Source organism: Somniosus microcephalus, unplaced genomic scaffold, assembly GCF_052327205.1.
Source record: "Somniosus microcephalus isolate GS21.2 unplaced genomic scaffold, FLI_Smic_1.0 unresolved_chr3, whole genome shotgun sequence".
Taxonomy (NCBI): domain Eukaryota; kingdom Metazoa; phylum Chordata; class Chondrichthyes; order Squaliformes; family Somniosidae; genus Somniosus; species Somniosus microcephalus.
In genome coordinates, this window is record NW_028225181.1 from 44,695,712 (window position 1) to 44,712,450 (window position 16,739).

Genomic DNA, 16,739 nt, shown 5'->3' on the forward strand with positions numbered 1-16,739 from the left:
ATGAGGGGGTCCTTACAGATGGTGTGAGTGAGGAATGCGAGGATCCTTATAGATGGTGTGAGTGAGGAATGAGGACGGTCCTTATAGAGGGTGTGAGTACGGATTGAGGACGGTCCTTATAGAGGGTGTGAGTGACGAATGAGTACGGTCCTTTTATAGGGTGTGAGTGAGGAATGAGGGGTTCCTTATAGAGGTTGTGAGTGAGGAATGAGGACGGTCCTTATATAGGGTGTGAGTGAGGAATGAGGGGTGCCCTTATAGAGGGAGTGAGTGAGGAATGAGCGGGGTCCTCATAGAGGGTGTGAGTAAGGAATGAGGGGGTCCTTATAGAGGGTGTGAGTGAGGAAAGAGGACGGTCCTTAGAGAGGGTGTGAGTGAGGAATGAGGGGGTCCTTATAGAGGGTGTGAGTGAGAAATGAGAACGGTCCTTATAGAGGGTGTGCATGAGGAATGTGGACGGTCCTTATAGAGTGTGAGAGTGAGGAATGAGGGGGGTCCTTATACAGGGTGTGTGCGGAATGAGGGTGTTCCTAATAGAGTGTGTGCATGAGGAATGAGGACGGTCCTTATGTCGGGTGTGAGTGAGGAATGAGGGGGGTCCTTATAGATGGTGTGAGTGAGGAATGCGGGGATTCTTATAGATGGTGTGAGTGAGGAATGAGGACAGTCCTTATAGAGGGTGTGAGTGAAGAATGAGGGGGGTCCTTATAGAGGGTGTGAGTGCGTAATGAGGACGGTCCTTATAGAGGGTGTGAGTGAGGAGTGAGGACGGTCCTTTTATAGGGTGTGAGAGGGAATGAGGGGCTCCTGATAGAGGTTGTGACTGTGGAATGAGGAGGGTCCTTATATAGGGTGTGAGTGAGGAATGAGGCGGTCCTTATAGAGGGTGTGAGTGAGGAATGAGGACAGTCCTTATAGAGGGTGTGAGTGAGGAATGAGGACGGTCCTTTTATAGTGTGTGAGTGAGGAATGATGGGGGGTCCTTATAGAGGGTGTGAGTGAGGAATGATGATGGTCCGTATAGAGGGTGTGAGTGAGGAATGAAGGGTGTCCTTAAAGAGGGTGTGAGTGAGGAATGAGGACGGTCATTTTAGAGGGTGTGAGTGAGGAATGAGGATGGTCCTTATAGAGGGTGTGAGTGAGGAATGAGCAAAGCCCTTAGAGAGGGTGTGAGTGAGGAATGAGGGGGTTTGTTAAAGAGGGTGTGAGTGAGGAATGAGGGGCTCCTCATCGAGGGTGTGAGTGAGGGATGACGGGGTCCTTATAGAGGGCTGTTAGTGAGGAATGAGGACGGTCCTTATAGAGGGTGAGAGTGAGGAATGAGGGGGTTCCTTATAGAGGGTGAGAGTGAGGAATGAGGGGGTCCTTATAGAGGGTGTGTGTGAGGAATTAGGATGGTCCTTTTGTAGGGTGTGAATGAGGAATGAGGGGTTCCTTATAGAGGGTGTGAGTGAAGAATGAGGGGGATACTTATAGAGCGTGTGAGTGCAGAATGAGAACAGTCCTTATAGAGGGTGTGAGTGAGGAATGAGGACGGTCCTTTTTATGGTGTGAATGAGGAAGGAGGACAGTCCTTAGAGAGGGTGTGAGTGAGAAATGAGGGGGTCCTTATAGAGGCTGTGAGTGAGGAACGAGGGGGTTCCTTACAGAGGGTGTGAGTGAGGAATGAGGGGGGTCCTTATAGAGGGTGTGAGTGAGGAATGAGGGGTGTCCTTATAGAGGGTGTGAGTGAGGAATGAGGGGGTCCTTATAGAGGGTGTGTGAGGAATGAGGACGGTCCTTAGAGAGGGTGTGAGTGAGGAATGAGGGGGTCCTTATAGAGGCTGTGAGGGAGAAATGAGAGCGGTCCTTATACAGTGTGTGCATGAGGAATGTGGACGGTCCTTATAGAGAGTGAGAGTTAGGAATGAGGGGGTCGTTATAGATGGTGTGAGTGAGGAATGCGGGGATCCTTATGGATGGTGTGAGTGAGGAATGAGGACGGTCCTTATAGAGGGTGTGAGTACGGATTGAAGACGGTCCTTATAGAGGGTGTGAGTGAGGAATGAGTACGGTCCTTTTATAGGGTGTGAGTGAGGAATGAGGGGTTCCTTATAGAGGTTGTGAGTGAGGAATGAGGACGGTCCTTATATAGGGTGTGAGTGAGGAATGAGGGGGGTCCTTATAGAGGGTGTGAGTGAGGAATGAGGACAGTCCTTAAAGAGGGTGCGAGTGAGAAATGAGGGGGTCCTTATAGAGGGTGGGAGTGAGGAATGAGGACGGTCCTTATAGAGGGTGTGAGTGAGGAATGAGGGGTGTCCTTATCGAGGGTGTGAGAGAGGAATGAGGGGGGTCCTTATAGAGGGTGTGAGTGGGGAATGAGGACGGTCCTTATGGATCGTGTGAGTGAGGAATGAGGGGGTCCTTATAGAGGCTGTAAGTGAGGAATGAGGGGGTCCTTATAGAAGGTGCGAGTGAGGAATGAGGGTGTCCTTAGAGAGGGTGGGAGTGAGGAATGAGGACGGTCCTTATAGAGGGTGTGAGTGAGGAATGAGGGGTGTCCTTATAGAGGGTGTGAGAGAGGAATGAGGGGGGTCCTTATAGAGGGTGTGAGTGGGGAATGAGGACGGTCCTTATGGAGCGTGTGAGTGAGGAATGAGGGGGTCCTTATAGAGGCTGTGAGTGAGGAATGAGGGGGTCCTTATAGAAGGTGCGAGTGAGGAATGAGGGGGTCCTTATAGAGGGTGTGAGTGAGGAATGTGGGGAGTCCTTAGAGAGGGTGTGAGTGGGGAATGAGGGGTGTCCTTATAGAGGATGTGAGTGAGGAATGAGGACGGTCCTTGTAGAGGGTGTGAGTTAGGAATGAGGGGGTCCTTATAGAGGGTGTCAGTGAGGAATGAGGACGGTCCTTATAGAGGGTGTGAGTGTGGAATGAGGGGGGACCTTATGGAGGGTGTGAGTGAGGAATGAGGACGGTCTTTATAGAGGGTGTAAGTGAGGAATGAGGGGGGTGCTTATAGAGGGTGTGAGTGAGGATGAGGACGGTCCGCAAAGAGGGTGTGAGTGAGGTATGAGGGGGATCCTTATGGAGGGTGTGAGTGAGGAATGAGGATGGTCCTTATAGAAGGTGTGAGTGAAGAATGAGGGAGTCCTTATAGATGGTGTGAGTGAGGAATGTGGACGGTCCTTATAGAGGGTGTGAGTGAGTGAGGAATGAGGAAAGTCCTTATAGAGGGTTTGAGTGAGGAATGAGTGGGTCCTTATAGATGGTGTGAGTGAGGAATGAGGATGGTCCTCATAGAGGGTGTGAGTGAAGAATGGGGGAGTCCTCATAGAGGGTGTGAGTGTGGAATGAGGACGGTCCTTATAGAGGGTGTGAGTGAGGAATGAGGATGGCCCTTTTATAGGGTGTGAGTGAGGAATGAGGGGGTCATCGAAGATGGTGTGAGTGAGGAATGAGGACGGTCCCTTTATAGGGTGTGAGTGAGGAATGAGGGGGTCCTCGAAGATGGTGTGAGTGAGGAATGAGGACTGTCCTTATAGAGGATGTGAGTGAAGAATGATGGCGGTTCTTATAGAGGGTGTGAGTCAGGAATGATGATGGTCCGTATAGAGGGTGTGAGTGAGGAATGAAGGGTGTCCTTATAGAGGGTGTGAGTGAGGAATGAGGAGGGTCATTATATCGGGTGTGAGTGAGGAATGAGGATGGTCCTTATAGAGTGTGTGAGTGAGGAATGAGCAAAGTCCTTGGAGAGGGTGTGAGTGAGGAATGAGGGGGTTCCTTGAAGAGGGTGTGAGTGAGGAATGAGGGGGGTCCTCATAGAGGGTGTGAGTGAGGAATGAGGTTGGTCCTTATAGAGGGTGAGAGTGAGGAATGAGGGGGTTCCTTATAGAGGGTGAGAGTGAGGAATGAGGGGGTCCTGAAAGAGGGTGTGTGTGAGGAGTGAGGATGGTCCTTTTGTAGGATGTGAGTGAGGAATGAGGGGGTCCTTATAGATGGTGTGAGTGAGGAATGAGGATGGTCCTTATAGAGGGTGTGAGTGAAGAATGAGGACGGCCCTTTTATAGGGTTTGAGTGAAGAATGAGGGGGTCCTCATAGATGGTGTGAGTGAGGAATGAGGGGGTTCCTTATAGAGTGTGTGAGTGAGGAATGGGGAAGGTCTTTATAGAGGGTGTGCGTGAGGAATTAGGACTGCCCTTATAGAGGGTGTGACTGAGGAATGATGGTGGTTCTTATAGAGGGTGTGAGTTAGGAATGATGACGGTCCGTATAGAGGGTGTGAGTGAGGAATTAGGACATTCATTACAGAGGGTGTGAGTGAGGAATGAGGACAGTCATTATAGAGGGTGTGAGTGAGGAATGAGGACGGTCCTTAGAGAGGGTGTGAGTGAGGAATGAGGGGGGTCCTTATCGAGGGTGTGATTGTGGAATGAGGGGGTCCTTATAGAGGGTGTGAGAGAGGAATGAGGATGGACCTTAGAGAGGATGTGAGTGAGGAATGAGGGGAATTCTTATAGAGGGTGTGAGTGAGGAATGAGGGGATTCTTATAGAGGTTGTGTGTGATTAATGAGGGGGGTCCTTATCGAGGGTGAGAATGAGGAATGAGGACGTTCCTTATAGAGGGTGTGAGTGAGGAATGAGGGGAGTCCTTATAGAGGGTGTGAGTGAGGAATGAGGATGGTCCTTATAGAGGGTGTGAGTGAGGAATGAGGACGGTCCTTATAGAGTAACAGGACATTTGGATAATCATAATTTAATAGGACAAATTCAGCATGGTTTTATGAAGGGGAAGTCATGTTTGACAAATTTGCTGGAGTTCTTTGAGGAAGTAACATATAGGGCGGATAAATTGGAACCAGTGGACGTAGTGTATTTAGACTTCCAAAAGGCATTTGACAAGGTGGCACACAAAAGATTATTGCTTAAGATAAAAAATCACGGGATTGGGGGTAATATTCTGGCATGGATAGAGGATTGGCTATCTAATAGAAGGCAGAGAGTTGGGAAAAATGTTTCATTCTCAGACTGGCAATCAGTAACAAGTGGTGTTCCGCAGGGGTCAGTGCTGGGTCCCCAACTCTTTACAATCTATATTAACGATTTGGAGGAGGGGACCAAGTGTAACATATCAAAGTTTGCAGATGATACTAAGATGGGAGGGAACGTAGTGAGTGAGGAGGACATAAAAAACCTGCAAGGGGACATAGACAGGCTAAGTAAGTGGGCAGAGATTTGGCAGATGGAATACAATACTGGAAAGTGTGAGGTTATGCACTTTGGCAGGAAAAATCGTAGAGCAAGTTATTATCTTAATGGCAAGAAACTGGAAAGTTCTGAAGTACAAAGGGATCTGGGGGTCCTGGTGCACGAAACTCAAAAGGTTAGTATGCAGGTGCAGCAAGTGATTAAGAAGGCCAATGGAATGTTGGCTTTCATTGCTAGGGGGATAGAATATAAAAATAGGGAGGTATTGCTTCAGTTGTACAAGGTGAGACCGCACCTGGAATACTGCGTACAGTTTTGGTGTCCATACTTAAGAAAGGACATACTTGCTCTCGAGTCAGTACAAAGTAGGTTCACTCGATTAATCCCAGGGATGAGGGGATGGACATATGAGGAGAGGTTGAGTAGATTGGGACTCTACTCATTGGCGTTCAGAAGAATGAGCGGCGATCTTATTGAAACATATAAGATTGTGAAGGGGTTGGATCGGGTGGATGCGGGGAGGATGTTCCCGATGACGGGTGAAACTAGAACTAGGGGGCATAGTCTTAGAATAAGGGGCTGCTCTTTCAAAACTGAGATGAGGAGGAACTACTTCACTCAAAGGGTGGTAGGTCCATGGAATATGCTGCCCCAAAAAGCTGTAGAAGCGACATCATTACATAAATTTAAAACAGAACTAGACAGTTTCCTAGAAGTAAAGGGAATTAAGGGTTACGGGGAGCGGGCAGGAATTTGGACGAGACTAGGTTCAGACCGGTCATGGCCCTGTGGGTAGCGGAGATGGCCCAGGGGCCGTGTAGCCTGATCCTGCTCCTATTTCGTGTGTCTAATTCTGTTAGATTCAGGAGATGGTTCTGCGATAGTAGATTGGTAGTTAGGATCAGATCAGCCATGATCTTATTGAATGGCGGAGCAGGCTCGAGGTGTCGATTGGCCTACTCCTGCTCCTATTTCTTATGTTCTTATGTTCTTATGAGTGAGGAATGAGGGGGGTCCTTATAGAGGGTGTGAGTGAGTAATGAGGACCGTCCTTATAGAGGGTGTGAGTGAGGAATGAGGACTGTCCTTATAGAGGGTGAGAGTGAGGAATGAGGGGGGTCCTTATAGAGGGTGTGAGTGAGTGAGGAAGTGATGATGGTCCTTATAGAGGCTGTGAGTGAGTGAGGAATATGGACGGTCCTTATAGAGGGTGTGAGTGAGTGAGGAATGAGGATGGTCCTTATAGAGGGTGTGAGTGAGGAATGAGGACAGTCCTTATAGAGGGGGTGAGTGAGTGAGGAATGAGGACGGTCCTTTTAGAGGGTGTAATGGAGTGAGTGGGTTATCGAGGGATTTGCGGAAGTTGTTCTGAGAGAGGGGGCAGTTCCAGTGCGTGGAATGGTGTCCGGGAAGGAGGCCTCGAATGCGCGAGGATGTCGTTGGGATGGTTTTTGGAGACAATGGGTTGTCTCTCTCTGGACTGACACTGGGAGGTTTTGACTTGTTTCTCCTCCTGCTCTCTGTAGGCCATGTATCAGATCAATCACGAAGATTACCGTTATCAGAACCATTTGCCCAGGCATGAGTCTGCCCGAAAGAGGGTCAAGCCCTTCTACTCCAAGTCCAACAGTTTCATTGCCATTAGCAAACATCGGGAGGAGCTCCCCTGTGATTCGGAGCTGGACGTTAAAGTGGGCTACATCATCAAGGGGCTTCCTAAGGAGGAAAAGCATGACATGGATGTGTCCTATCTGGTGAGAAAGTGTCGCTCGTCCTAGAGCTAATCTGTCGCCCCCACCGGTGTGGGACTGAGCCCATCCCTCGAAACCACACCACACTCAGAGCAGGAAAGGCCCAGGCTCCATTCTCGGCCTGAGCTGTAAACCACTCCCTCTCCTCTGTCCCCTGAGCCTCTCCTCCTCCTCTGTCCTCTCACCCTCTCCTCTGTCCTCTGACACTCTCCACTGACCTCTGACCCTCTCCTCTGTCCTCTGACACTCTCCACTATCCTCTAACACTCTCCACTGTCCTCTGATCCTCTCCACTATCCTCTAACTCTCTCCACTGTCCTCTGACCCTCTCCACTGAAATCTGACCATCTCCTCTGTCCTCTGACCCTCTCCACTGTCCTCTGACCCTCTCTCCTGTCCTCTGACCATCTTCTCCGTCCTCTGACACTCTCCTCTGTCCTCTGACACTCTCCACTACCCTCGAACCCTCTCCACTGTCCTCTAACCCTCTCCACTGTCCTCTGACCCTCTCCACTGTCCTCTGACCCTCTCCTCTGTCCTCTGACCCTCTCCTCTGTCACTCTCCTCTGTCCTCTGACACTCTCCACTGTCCTCTAACCCTCTCCACTGTCCTCTGACACTCTCCACTGAACTCTGACCCTGTCCTCTGTCCTCTGACCCTCTCCTCTGTCCTCTGACCCTCTCCACTGTCCTCTGACCTTCTCCACTGACCTCTGACCCTCTCCTATGTCCTCTGACCCTCTCCTCTGTCCACTGACCCTCTCCTCTGTCCTCTGACCCTCACCACTGTCCTCTGACCCTCTCCTCTGAACGCTGAACCTCTCTTCTGTCCACTCACCCTCCCCTCTGTCCTCTGACCCTCTCCTCTGTCCTCTGACACTCTCCACTGTACTCTGACACTCTCCACTGTCCTCTGACCCTTTCCTCTGTCCTCTGACCCTCTCCTCTCTCCTCTGACCCTCTCCTCTCTCCTCTGACCCTCTCCTCTGACCGCTGAACCTCTCCTCTGTCCTCTGACCCGCTGCTCTGCCCACTGAGCCTCTCCTCTGTCCTCTGACACTCTCCACTGTCCTCTGACCCTCTCCTCTGTCCTCTGACCCTCTCCTCTGTCCACTGACCCTCTCCTCTGTCCTCTGACCCTCTGCACTGTTCTCTGACCCTCTCCTCTGTCCGCTGACCCTCTCATCTGATCCTCTGCACTGTCCTCTGTCCCTCTCCTCTGTCCGCTGACAATCTCCACTGTCCTGTGACCCTCTCCTCTGTCCTCTGACACACTCCACTGTCGTCTGACCCTCTCCTCTGTCCTCTGACCCTCTTCTCTGTCCTCTGACCCTCTCCACTGTCCTCTGACCCTCTCCTCTGTCCTCTGACCCTCTCCACTGTCCTCTGACACTCTCCTCTGTCCTCTGACACTCCCCACTGTCCTCTGACCCTCTCCTCTGTCCTCTGACCCTCTCCACTGTACTCTGACCCTCTCCACTGTCCTCTGACCCTCTCCACTGTCCTCCGACACTCTCCACTGACCTCCGACCCTCTCCTCTGTCCTATGACCCTCTCTTCTGTCCTCTGACCCTCTCCACTGGCCTCTGACCTTCTCCACTGGCCTCTGACCCTCTCCACTCTGACCCTCTCCACTGTCTTCTGACCCTCTCCTCTGTCTTCTGACCCTCTCCACTGCCCACTGACACTCTCCTCTGTCCTCTGATCCTCTCCTCTGTCCGCTGACCATCTCCCCTGTCCTCTGACCCTCACCACTGTCATCTGACCCTCTCCTCTGTCCTCTGACACTCTCCACTGTCCTCTGACCCTCTCCACTGTCCTCTGACCCTCTCCTCTGACCTGACCCTCTCCTCTGTCCTCTGATCCTCTCCTCTGTCCTCTGACCCTCTCCTCTGCCCTCTGACACCCTCCTCTGTGTTCTGACCTTCTCCTCTGTCCTCTGGCCCTCTCCACTGTCCTATGACCCTCTGCTCTGTCATCTGACCCTCTCCTCTGCCCCTCTCCACTGCCCTCTGACCCTCTCCACTGTCCTCTGACCCACTGCTCTGTCCACTGACCCTCTCCTCTGTCCTCCGACCCTCTGCTCTGTCCTCTGACCCTCTCCTCTGTCCACTGACCCTCTCCTCTGTCGTCCGACCCTCTGCTCTGTCCTCTGAACCTCTCCACTGTCCTCTGACCCTCTCCTCTGTCCTCTGACACTCTCCAATGTCCTCTGACCCTCTCCACTGTCCTCTGACCCTCTCCACTGTCCTCTGACCCTTGCCTCTGTCCTGACCCTCTCCTCTGTACTCTGATCCTCTCCTCTGTCCTCTGACCCTCTCCTCTGTCCTCTGACACTCTCCTCTGTGTTCTGACCCTCTCCTCTGTCCTCTGGCCCTCTCCACTGTCCTATGACCCTCTGCTCTGTCCTCTGACCCTCTCCTCTGACCCTCTCCACTGTCCTCTGACCTTCTCCACTGTCCTCTGACCCACTGCTCTGTCCACTGACCCTCTCCTCTGTCCTCCGACCCTCTGCTCTGTCCTCTGACCCTCTCCTCTGTCCTCTGACCCTCTCCACTGTCCTCTGATCCTCTGCTCTGTCCTCTGACACTCTCCTCTGATCCTCTCCTTTGTCCTCTGACCCACTCCTCTGATCCTCCCCACTGTCCTCTGACCCTCTCCACTGTCCTCTGACGCTCTCCACTATACTTTGACACTCTCCACTGTCCTCTGACCCTCTCCACTGTCCTCTGACCCTCTCCACCATCCTCTGACCCTCTCCTCTGTCCTGACCCTCTGCTCTGTCCTCTGATCCTCTCCTCTGTCCTCTGACCCTCTCCACTGTCCTCTGACCCTCTCCACTGTCCTCTGACCCTCTCCTCTGTCCTCTGACTTTCTCCTCTGTCCTCTGACCCTCTCCTCTGTCCTCTGACCCTCTCCTCTGTCCTCTGACACTCTCCACTGTCCTCAGACCCTCTCGTCTGGCCTCTGTCCCTTGCCTCTTCCTCTAACCCTTTTCCTGTGCCCCTCTCTCCTGTCCTCTGCCCCTCTCCACTGCCCTCTGACCCTCTCCACTGTCCTTTGACCCTCTCCACTGTCCTCTGACTCTCTCCTTTGTCCTCTGACCCTCTCCTCTGTCCTCTGACCCTCTCCTCTGTCCTCTGACACTCTCCACTGTACTCTGACACTCTCCACTGTCCTCTGACCCTTTCCTCTGTCCTCTGACCCTCTCCTCTCTCCTCTGACCCTCTCCTCTGTCCTCTGGCCCTCTCCACTGTCCTCTGACACTCTCCTCTGTCCTCCGACCCTCTCCTCTGTCCTCTGACACTCTCCCCTGTCCTCTGACCCTCTCCACTGTCCTCTGACCCTCTCCACTATACTTTGACCCTCTCCACTGTCCTCTGACACTCTCCACTGTCCTCTGACCCTCCCCACTGTCCTCTGACCCTCTTCTCTGTCCTCTGATCCTCTCCTCTGTCCTCTGACCCTCTCCTCTGACCCTCTCCACTGACCTCTGACCCTCTCCACTGTCCTCTGACACTCCCCTCTGTCCTCTGACCCTCTCCTCTGTCCTCTGACTTTCTCCTCTGTCCTCTGACCCTCTCCTCTGTCCTCTGACCCTCTCCTCTGTCCTCTGACACTCTCCACTGTCCTCAGACCCTCTCGTCTGGCCTCTGGCCCTTGCCTCTTCCTCTAATCATTTTCCTGTGACCCTCTCCTCTGTCCTCTGACCCTCTCCTCTGTCCTCTGACCCTCTCCACTGTCCTCTGACCCTCTCCACTGTCTTCTGACTCTGTCCTCTGTCCTCTGACCCTCTCCTCTGTCCTCTGACCCTCTCCTCTGTCCTCTGACCCTCTCGTCTGGCCTCTGACCCTCTCCACTGTCCTCTGACCCTCTCGTCTGTCCTCTGACCCTTGCCTCTTCCACTGACCCTTGTCCTGTGCCCCTCTCTCCTGTCCCCTGACCTTCTCCACTGTCCTCTGACCCTCTCCACTGTCCTCTGACTCTCTCCACTGTCCTCTGACCCTCTCGTCTGGCCTCTGACCCTTGCCTCTTCCACTGACCCTTGTCCTGTGCCCCTCTCTCCTGTCCTCTGACCCTCTCCACTGTCCTCTGACCCTCTCCACTGTCCTCTGACACTCACCACTGTCCTCAGACCCTCTCGTCTGGCCTCTGTCCCTTGCCTCTTCCTCTAACCCTTTTCCTGTGCCCCTCTCTCCTGTCCTCTGACCCTCTCCACTGCCCTCTGACCCTCTCCACTGTCCTTTGACCCTCTCCACTGTCCTCTGACTCTCTCCTTTGTCCTCTGACCCTCTCCTCTGTCCTCTGACCCTCTCCTCTGTCCTCTGACACTCTCCACTGTACTCTGACACTCTCCACTGTCCTCTGACCCTTTCCTCTGTCCTCTGACCCTCTCCTCCCTCCTCTGACCCTCTCCTCTGTCCTCTGGCCCTCTCCACTGTCCTCTGACACTCTCCTCTGTCCTCCGACCCTCTCCTCTGTCCTCTGACACTCTCCCCTGTCCTCTGACCCTCTCCACTGTCCTCTGACCCTCTCCACTATACTTTGACCCTCTCCACTGTCCTCTGACCCTCTCCACTGTCCTCTGACCCTCCCCACTGTCCTCTGACCCTCTTCTCTGTCCTCTGATCCTCTCCTCTGTCCTCTGACCCTCTCCTCTGACCCTCTCCACTGACCTCTGACCCTCTCCACTGTCCTCTGACACTCCCCTCTGTCCTCTGACCCTCTCCTCTGTCCTCTGACTTTCTCCTCTGTCCTCTGACCCTCTCCTCTGTCCTCTGACCCTCTCCTCTGTCCTCTGACACTCTCCACTGTCCTCAGACCCTCTCGTCTGGCCTCTGGCCCTTGCCTCTTCCTCTAATCATTTTCCTGTGACCCTCTCCTCTGTCCTCTGACCCTCTCCTCTGTCCTCTGACCCTCTCCACTGTCCTCTGACCCTCTCCACTGTCTTCTGACTCTGTCCTCTGTCCTCTGACCCTCTCCTCTGTCCTCTGACTCTCTCCTCTGTTCTCTGATCCTCTCGTCTGGCCTCTGACCCTCTCCACTGTCCTCTGACCCTCTCGTCTGTCCTCTGACCCTTGCCTCTTCAACTGACCCTTGTCCTGTGCCCCTCTCTCCTGTCCCCTGACCTTCTCCACTGTCCTCTGACCCTCTCCACTGTCCTCTGACTCTCTCCACTGTCCTCTGACCCTCTCGTCTGGCCTCTGACCCTTGCCTCTTCCACTGACCCTTGTCCTGTGCCCCTCTCTCCTGTCCTCTGACCCTCTCCACTGTCCTCTGACCCTCTCCACTGTCCTCTGACCCTCTCCACTGTCCTCTGACCCTCTCGTCTGGCCTCTGACCCTCTCGTCTGGCCTCTGACCCTTGCCTCTTCCACTGACCCTTGTCCTGTGACTGTCTCCCCTGTCCTGTGATACTCTTCCCTTCCCCATACCTCGCACCCTCTCCTCTCTCCCCGACAAACTTCTCTTTCCAATCCCATGACCTCTGCCCCTCCCTCCCCTGACCTCGCTCCTGAACCTGTCCTGTATTCTGACCCTCAGCCTTTCCCCTGACCCCTGTCCTCTGACCCTCTTCCCCATTCTCTGAACATACGAACATACGAATTAGTAGCAGGAGTCGGCCATTCGGCCATTCGAGCCTTATCCGCCATTCAATAAGATCATGGCTGATCCGATTACTGCACTTTCCCGCCTACCCCTGATAACCTTTCACCCCCTTGCTTACCAAGAACCTATCTACTCCTGCCTTAAAAATATTGAAGGACTCCGCTTCCACCACTCTCTGAGGGAGAGATTTCCAAAGACTCAAGATCCTCTGTGAGAAAAAAACTCTCCTCATCTCTGTCTTAAATGGGCAACCCCTTATTTTTAAACAGTGGCCCCTAGTTCTAGATTCTCCCACAAGAGGAATCATCCTCGCTACATCCACCCTGTCCAGACCCCTCAGGATCTTATGGGGGAGAAATTCAGTTGGTTGCACCACTCGTTAGCGCCTTAAGAGGGTGATAAGTGGGGCGCGAGCCAGCTAGCACCCGGGCGCGGCGATACCTGCGCCTCTGGCGAAATTGAGCAGACATATAGCGGCGGCGCTAAACCGCAATGCCCGCTCAGCTGCGCACGCAGATCCTGACGTCATTTCAGAGATCAACTCCCTTGGGGCGCCCTGGATGGAAATTCAGTGGCGTCCCCCTCCGCTCTGCCTGCCACTCCCAATGACAGGTTGACTGGAACAGTTCCCAGTCGCTGTGGGGCTGGTGGCATGCTATTTAAAGGGGGCTCTTCCTGGCTTCTTTGCAGTAGCCATTTTTGGACCACTCCTTCTGAGAGAGAGAGAGAGATTTGCAGAGAGACAAAGGGAGAGAGCTTCCTGCATTGAGTCAGCGCTCGCACAGGTACTTGTGGCTTCTGACCAGAACTTTGTAGTTGCTTTGCTTTTTCACCAGCATAACTTTGAGTGGCCACATACTATAGGGGCTGCAATGGGTGGGAACGTCGGGCTTCTCCATTACATTGAGAGGGCACAGAGACACAGAGAGAGAGTGCTAATCATGGCCAATCGGAGGAGGGCCTACAGGCGTCGGCACACGAGACCTTACGCACCCGTGGTTTTCCGCCAACAGTTCTCATACATCAATATGCCTGAGGAACAGTGTTTTCGAAGGCTGCGATTCAGCAAGGAGGTGGTCACTGAGCTCTGCCACCTGCTTCAGCCAGCTGAGGAGCAGGACGTCTCTGTCGGTCGCAGTGAAGGTAACAGTGGCTCTCAACTTCTATGCCACCGGCTCCTTTCAATCCGCTACTGGGGACGTTGCCAATATCTCCCAGTTTGTGGTGCATTGCTGCATCCGTCAAGTAACGAATGCCCTCTTTATAAGGAGACGACAGTACATCTCCTTCCCCATGACCCTGGACAAGCAGCAAGAGTGCGCAATGGCCTTTGCAAGAATAGCAGGCTTCCCCATAGTCCAGGGCACCATTGACTGCATGCATGTGGCTTTGCGGGCGCCGCAAGAGAATGCCGAGGATTACCGCAACCGAAAGGGGTTCCATTCGTTGAACGTCCAGTTGGTCTGTGACCACAGACAGCTGATACTCGCTGTCAATGCCCGCTTTCCAGGCAGCAGCCACGACGCCTTCATCCTGCGCCAGACTTCTGTGGCAGACCTTTTCGAGGCCCCGGCTCACCCAGGAGGCTGGCTTCTCGGGGACAAGGGCTATCCTCTGTGCACCTGGTTGATGACCCCGCTCCATTTGCCCAGCACCCCTGCTGAAGAACGATACAATGAGAGCCATCAAGCTACCAGGAACATCGTTGAGCACACAATCGGCGTGCTCAAGCAACGGTTCCGCTGTCTGGACCATTCCGGAGGAGCCCTTCAGTACTCACGTGAGCGAGTCTCCCACTTCATTGTGTGCTGCATGCTGCATAACCTGGCAATCCTCAGGACTCAGCCAATGCCACCAGACATTGGAGCACCAGCAGAGGAGGAGGAGGAGGAGGAGGAGGAGCACCAAGGACGGGAGGGAGGCACAAAGTGCAAGGGTCGTCCGTCAGCGGCTTATAGCAAGTTGCTTCTAGGCCCCCTCTGAGGGAATGGCTTCTGCCATTCAAAGAACATGAATGGAACCGTGCCGCAGCCCCTAAGCCGGTCAAGGCAACAAATAGTTCAAAGAGCAAACATGCACATTCTGAATAAAGACACTTCTTTATTTAACAAACTGTGTGCCCTTCCTGCATGACAAGGTAATAGAGAGAAACCCCCCAAAAAAGTCAGTCACATAACTGGCTCGCACAACCTGGAGACAATGACCAAAACAGGAACAAAAATATGACCACGATCCTCGGCCTTCAATAAAACAATTAACAACACTTTGCCACACCTCCTACTTTTTGCCCTTCGAGGGTGAACTGCTTCGCTTGCGAGATTCGCCCCTTCCCACCCTGCAGCTCCTCCGCAATGGGACCCCAGTGGCTGCAGCAAGTTTGGGGGAAGGCTGCTGAGTGTCAGAAACTGAGACTGCAGATGCCCTTGAGGGACAGCCTGGACCAGCTCTGGGCCTGGAGGGCCCGGCTGCTGACTGCTCCAACTCTGCATGGGCGGCACCAGTCTGTCCTACAGGTGGTGGCAGCTGCAGTGGAGAAGTGACAGTGTTGGCAGCAGGAATGCTGTCATCCTGAGAGAGGACAGCAACTCCCTGTTCAGTCGACACACTGGCACTCCCACGGGGCAGCACTGCAGCATGCGGAGCAATCTGCTGAAGCACGGATTGCTGGCCTGCTGCGGTGCGGTGAGGGCCCTGGCGAATCCTGCCCGATCCAGCGAGGGTGGCAGCAGTCAGTGCTCGTGTGGTCTCAATCTGCGTCTGCATGAGACCAGCCACTGACTGCATTGCAGCACTAAGCAATTGCATGGCAGCCGCCTGTGCTGCGCCGACGTCCTGGACAATCCTTGCCTGTGCTACGCCGAAGTCCTGGAGACTCCTTGCCTGTGCTACGCCGAAGTCCTGGACACTCCTTGCCAGTGGCTCAATGGAATCTGGCATCCTTGCCACTGCAGCCATGAGCTCAGTGTGCCTGTGCTCCGCCTGGGCACTCATTTCAGCCAGGAGCCGCACCTCTTCTGCGCTCACTGTAGCAGGACTCGAGGCCAGACTCTCCCTCCGGGGAGAAGGACGCCGAGCTTCCCTACCCCCCTCCCGTTGCTGCAGCCCGCTGGGCCCCGGAGCTTCACCCTCCTCAGACCATTCCCCCCTGCTCCCCTTCAGGGAAGACGTGTCCCCATTATGGCCATGGGCTGCCTCGGCTGAGGGTGACACAGATGGTCCGGCTTCCTCCTCATCGTCGCCTTCAGAATCACTCACAGCCTCCTCACCTGGCGAATCAGCATCTGAAAGCAGGGAGGTACAAGAGTGGCTTTAGCGTGAGGACAGGGTGGCAGCGAGGGAGGCATGAGTGCTGCAATATACTGGTTTGGCTCGAAAGTGGCAAAGGATGCTGGTGTGAGGAACAAGTGGAAGGAGAGAGGTCAAAAAGGTGATGACCTTACCATTGCTGTCCATAACGGGGTCGGCATCTCCAGTGGCGACGGGGCCAATCATCTGGCCCGCCATGATCCATTGGACTCGCTGCTCCAGATCGGTCAGGGCTTGAAGGTGAGGCCGGCCTCCCCCAGTCCGTTGCTGCTGCCTCCTGTTATGCGCCAGCTTGCCCTGCAAGAGAAAGGACGGGCTCTGAGTACAGTGTGAAGCCCTGATCTTGGCTGCACTGCCTCCCATGGTCGAATAGCCCTTACAGTGTGAAGCCCTGATCTTGGCTGCACTGCCTCCCATGGTCGAATAGCCCTTACAGTGTGAAGCCCTGATCTTGGCTGCACTGCCTCCCATGGTCGAATAGCCCTTACAGTGTGAAGCCCTGATCTTGGCTGCACTGCCTCCCATGGTCGAATAGCCCTTACAGTGTTAAGCCCTGATCTTGGCTGCACTGCCTCCCATGGTCGAATAGCCCTTACAGTGTGAAGCCCTGATCTTGGCTGCACTGCCTCCCACGGTCGAATAGCCCTTACAGTGTGAAGCCCTGATCTTGGCTGCACTGCCTCCCATGGTCGAATAGCCCTTACAGTGTGCAGCCCTGATCTTGGCTGAACTGCCTCCCATGGTCGATTAGCCCTTACAGTGTGTAAAGTGCTGAATGTGCGTGTGAGTTTCCTGAAAGGGCCATAGGTGTTGGATGAGGGCTGGGCATTGGGGCTTTCAGGACCCTTTGGCCATAAAGTGAGGTCAACATGCAGGGATGAAGAGG

The 16,739-nt window shown here is 53.9% G+C and overlaps 1 protein-coding gene across 1 annotated transcript in view; it reads left to right on the forward strand.

The window, feature by feature from the left end:
• LOC147091393 (alpha-2-macroglobulin-like) overlaps positions 1-16,739 on the forward strand; it is a 1,124,424-nt gene that overhangs the window by 434,474 nt on the left and 673,211 nt on the right. Inside the window, exon 12 of the mRNA XM_085976756.1 lies at positions 6,714-6,941. Coding sequence (XP_085832882.1) covers positions 6,714-6,941 — 228 coding nt within the window. The remainder of the gene's footprint in view (positions 1-6,713; positions 6,942-16,739) is intronic.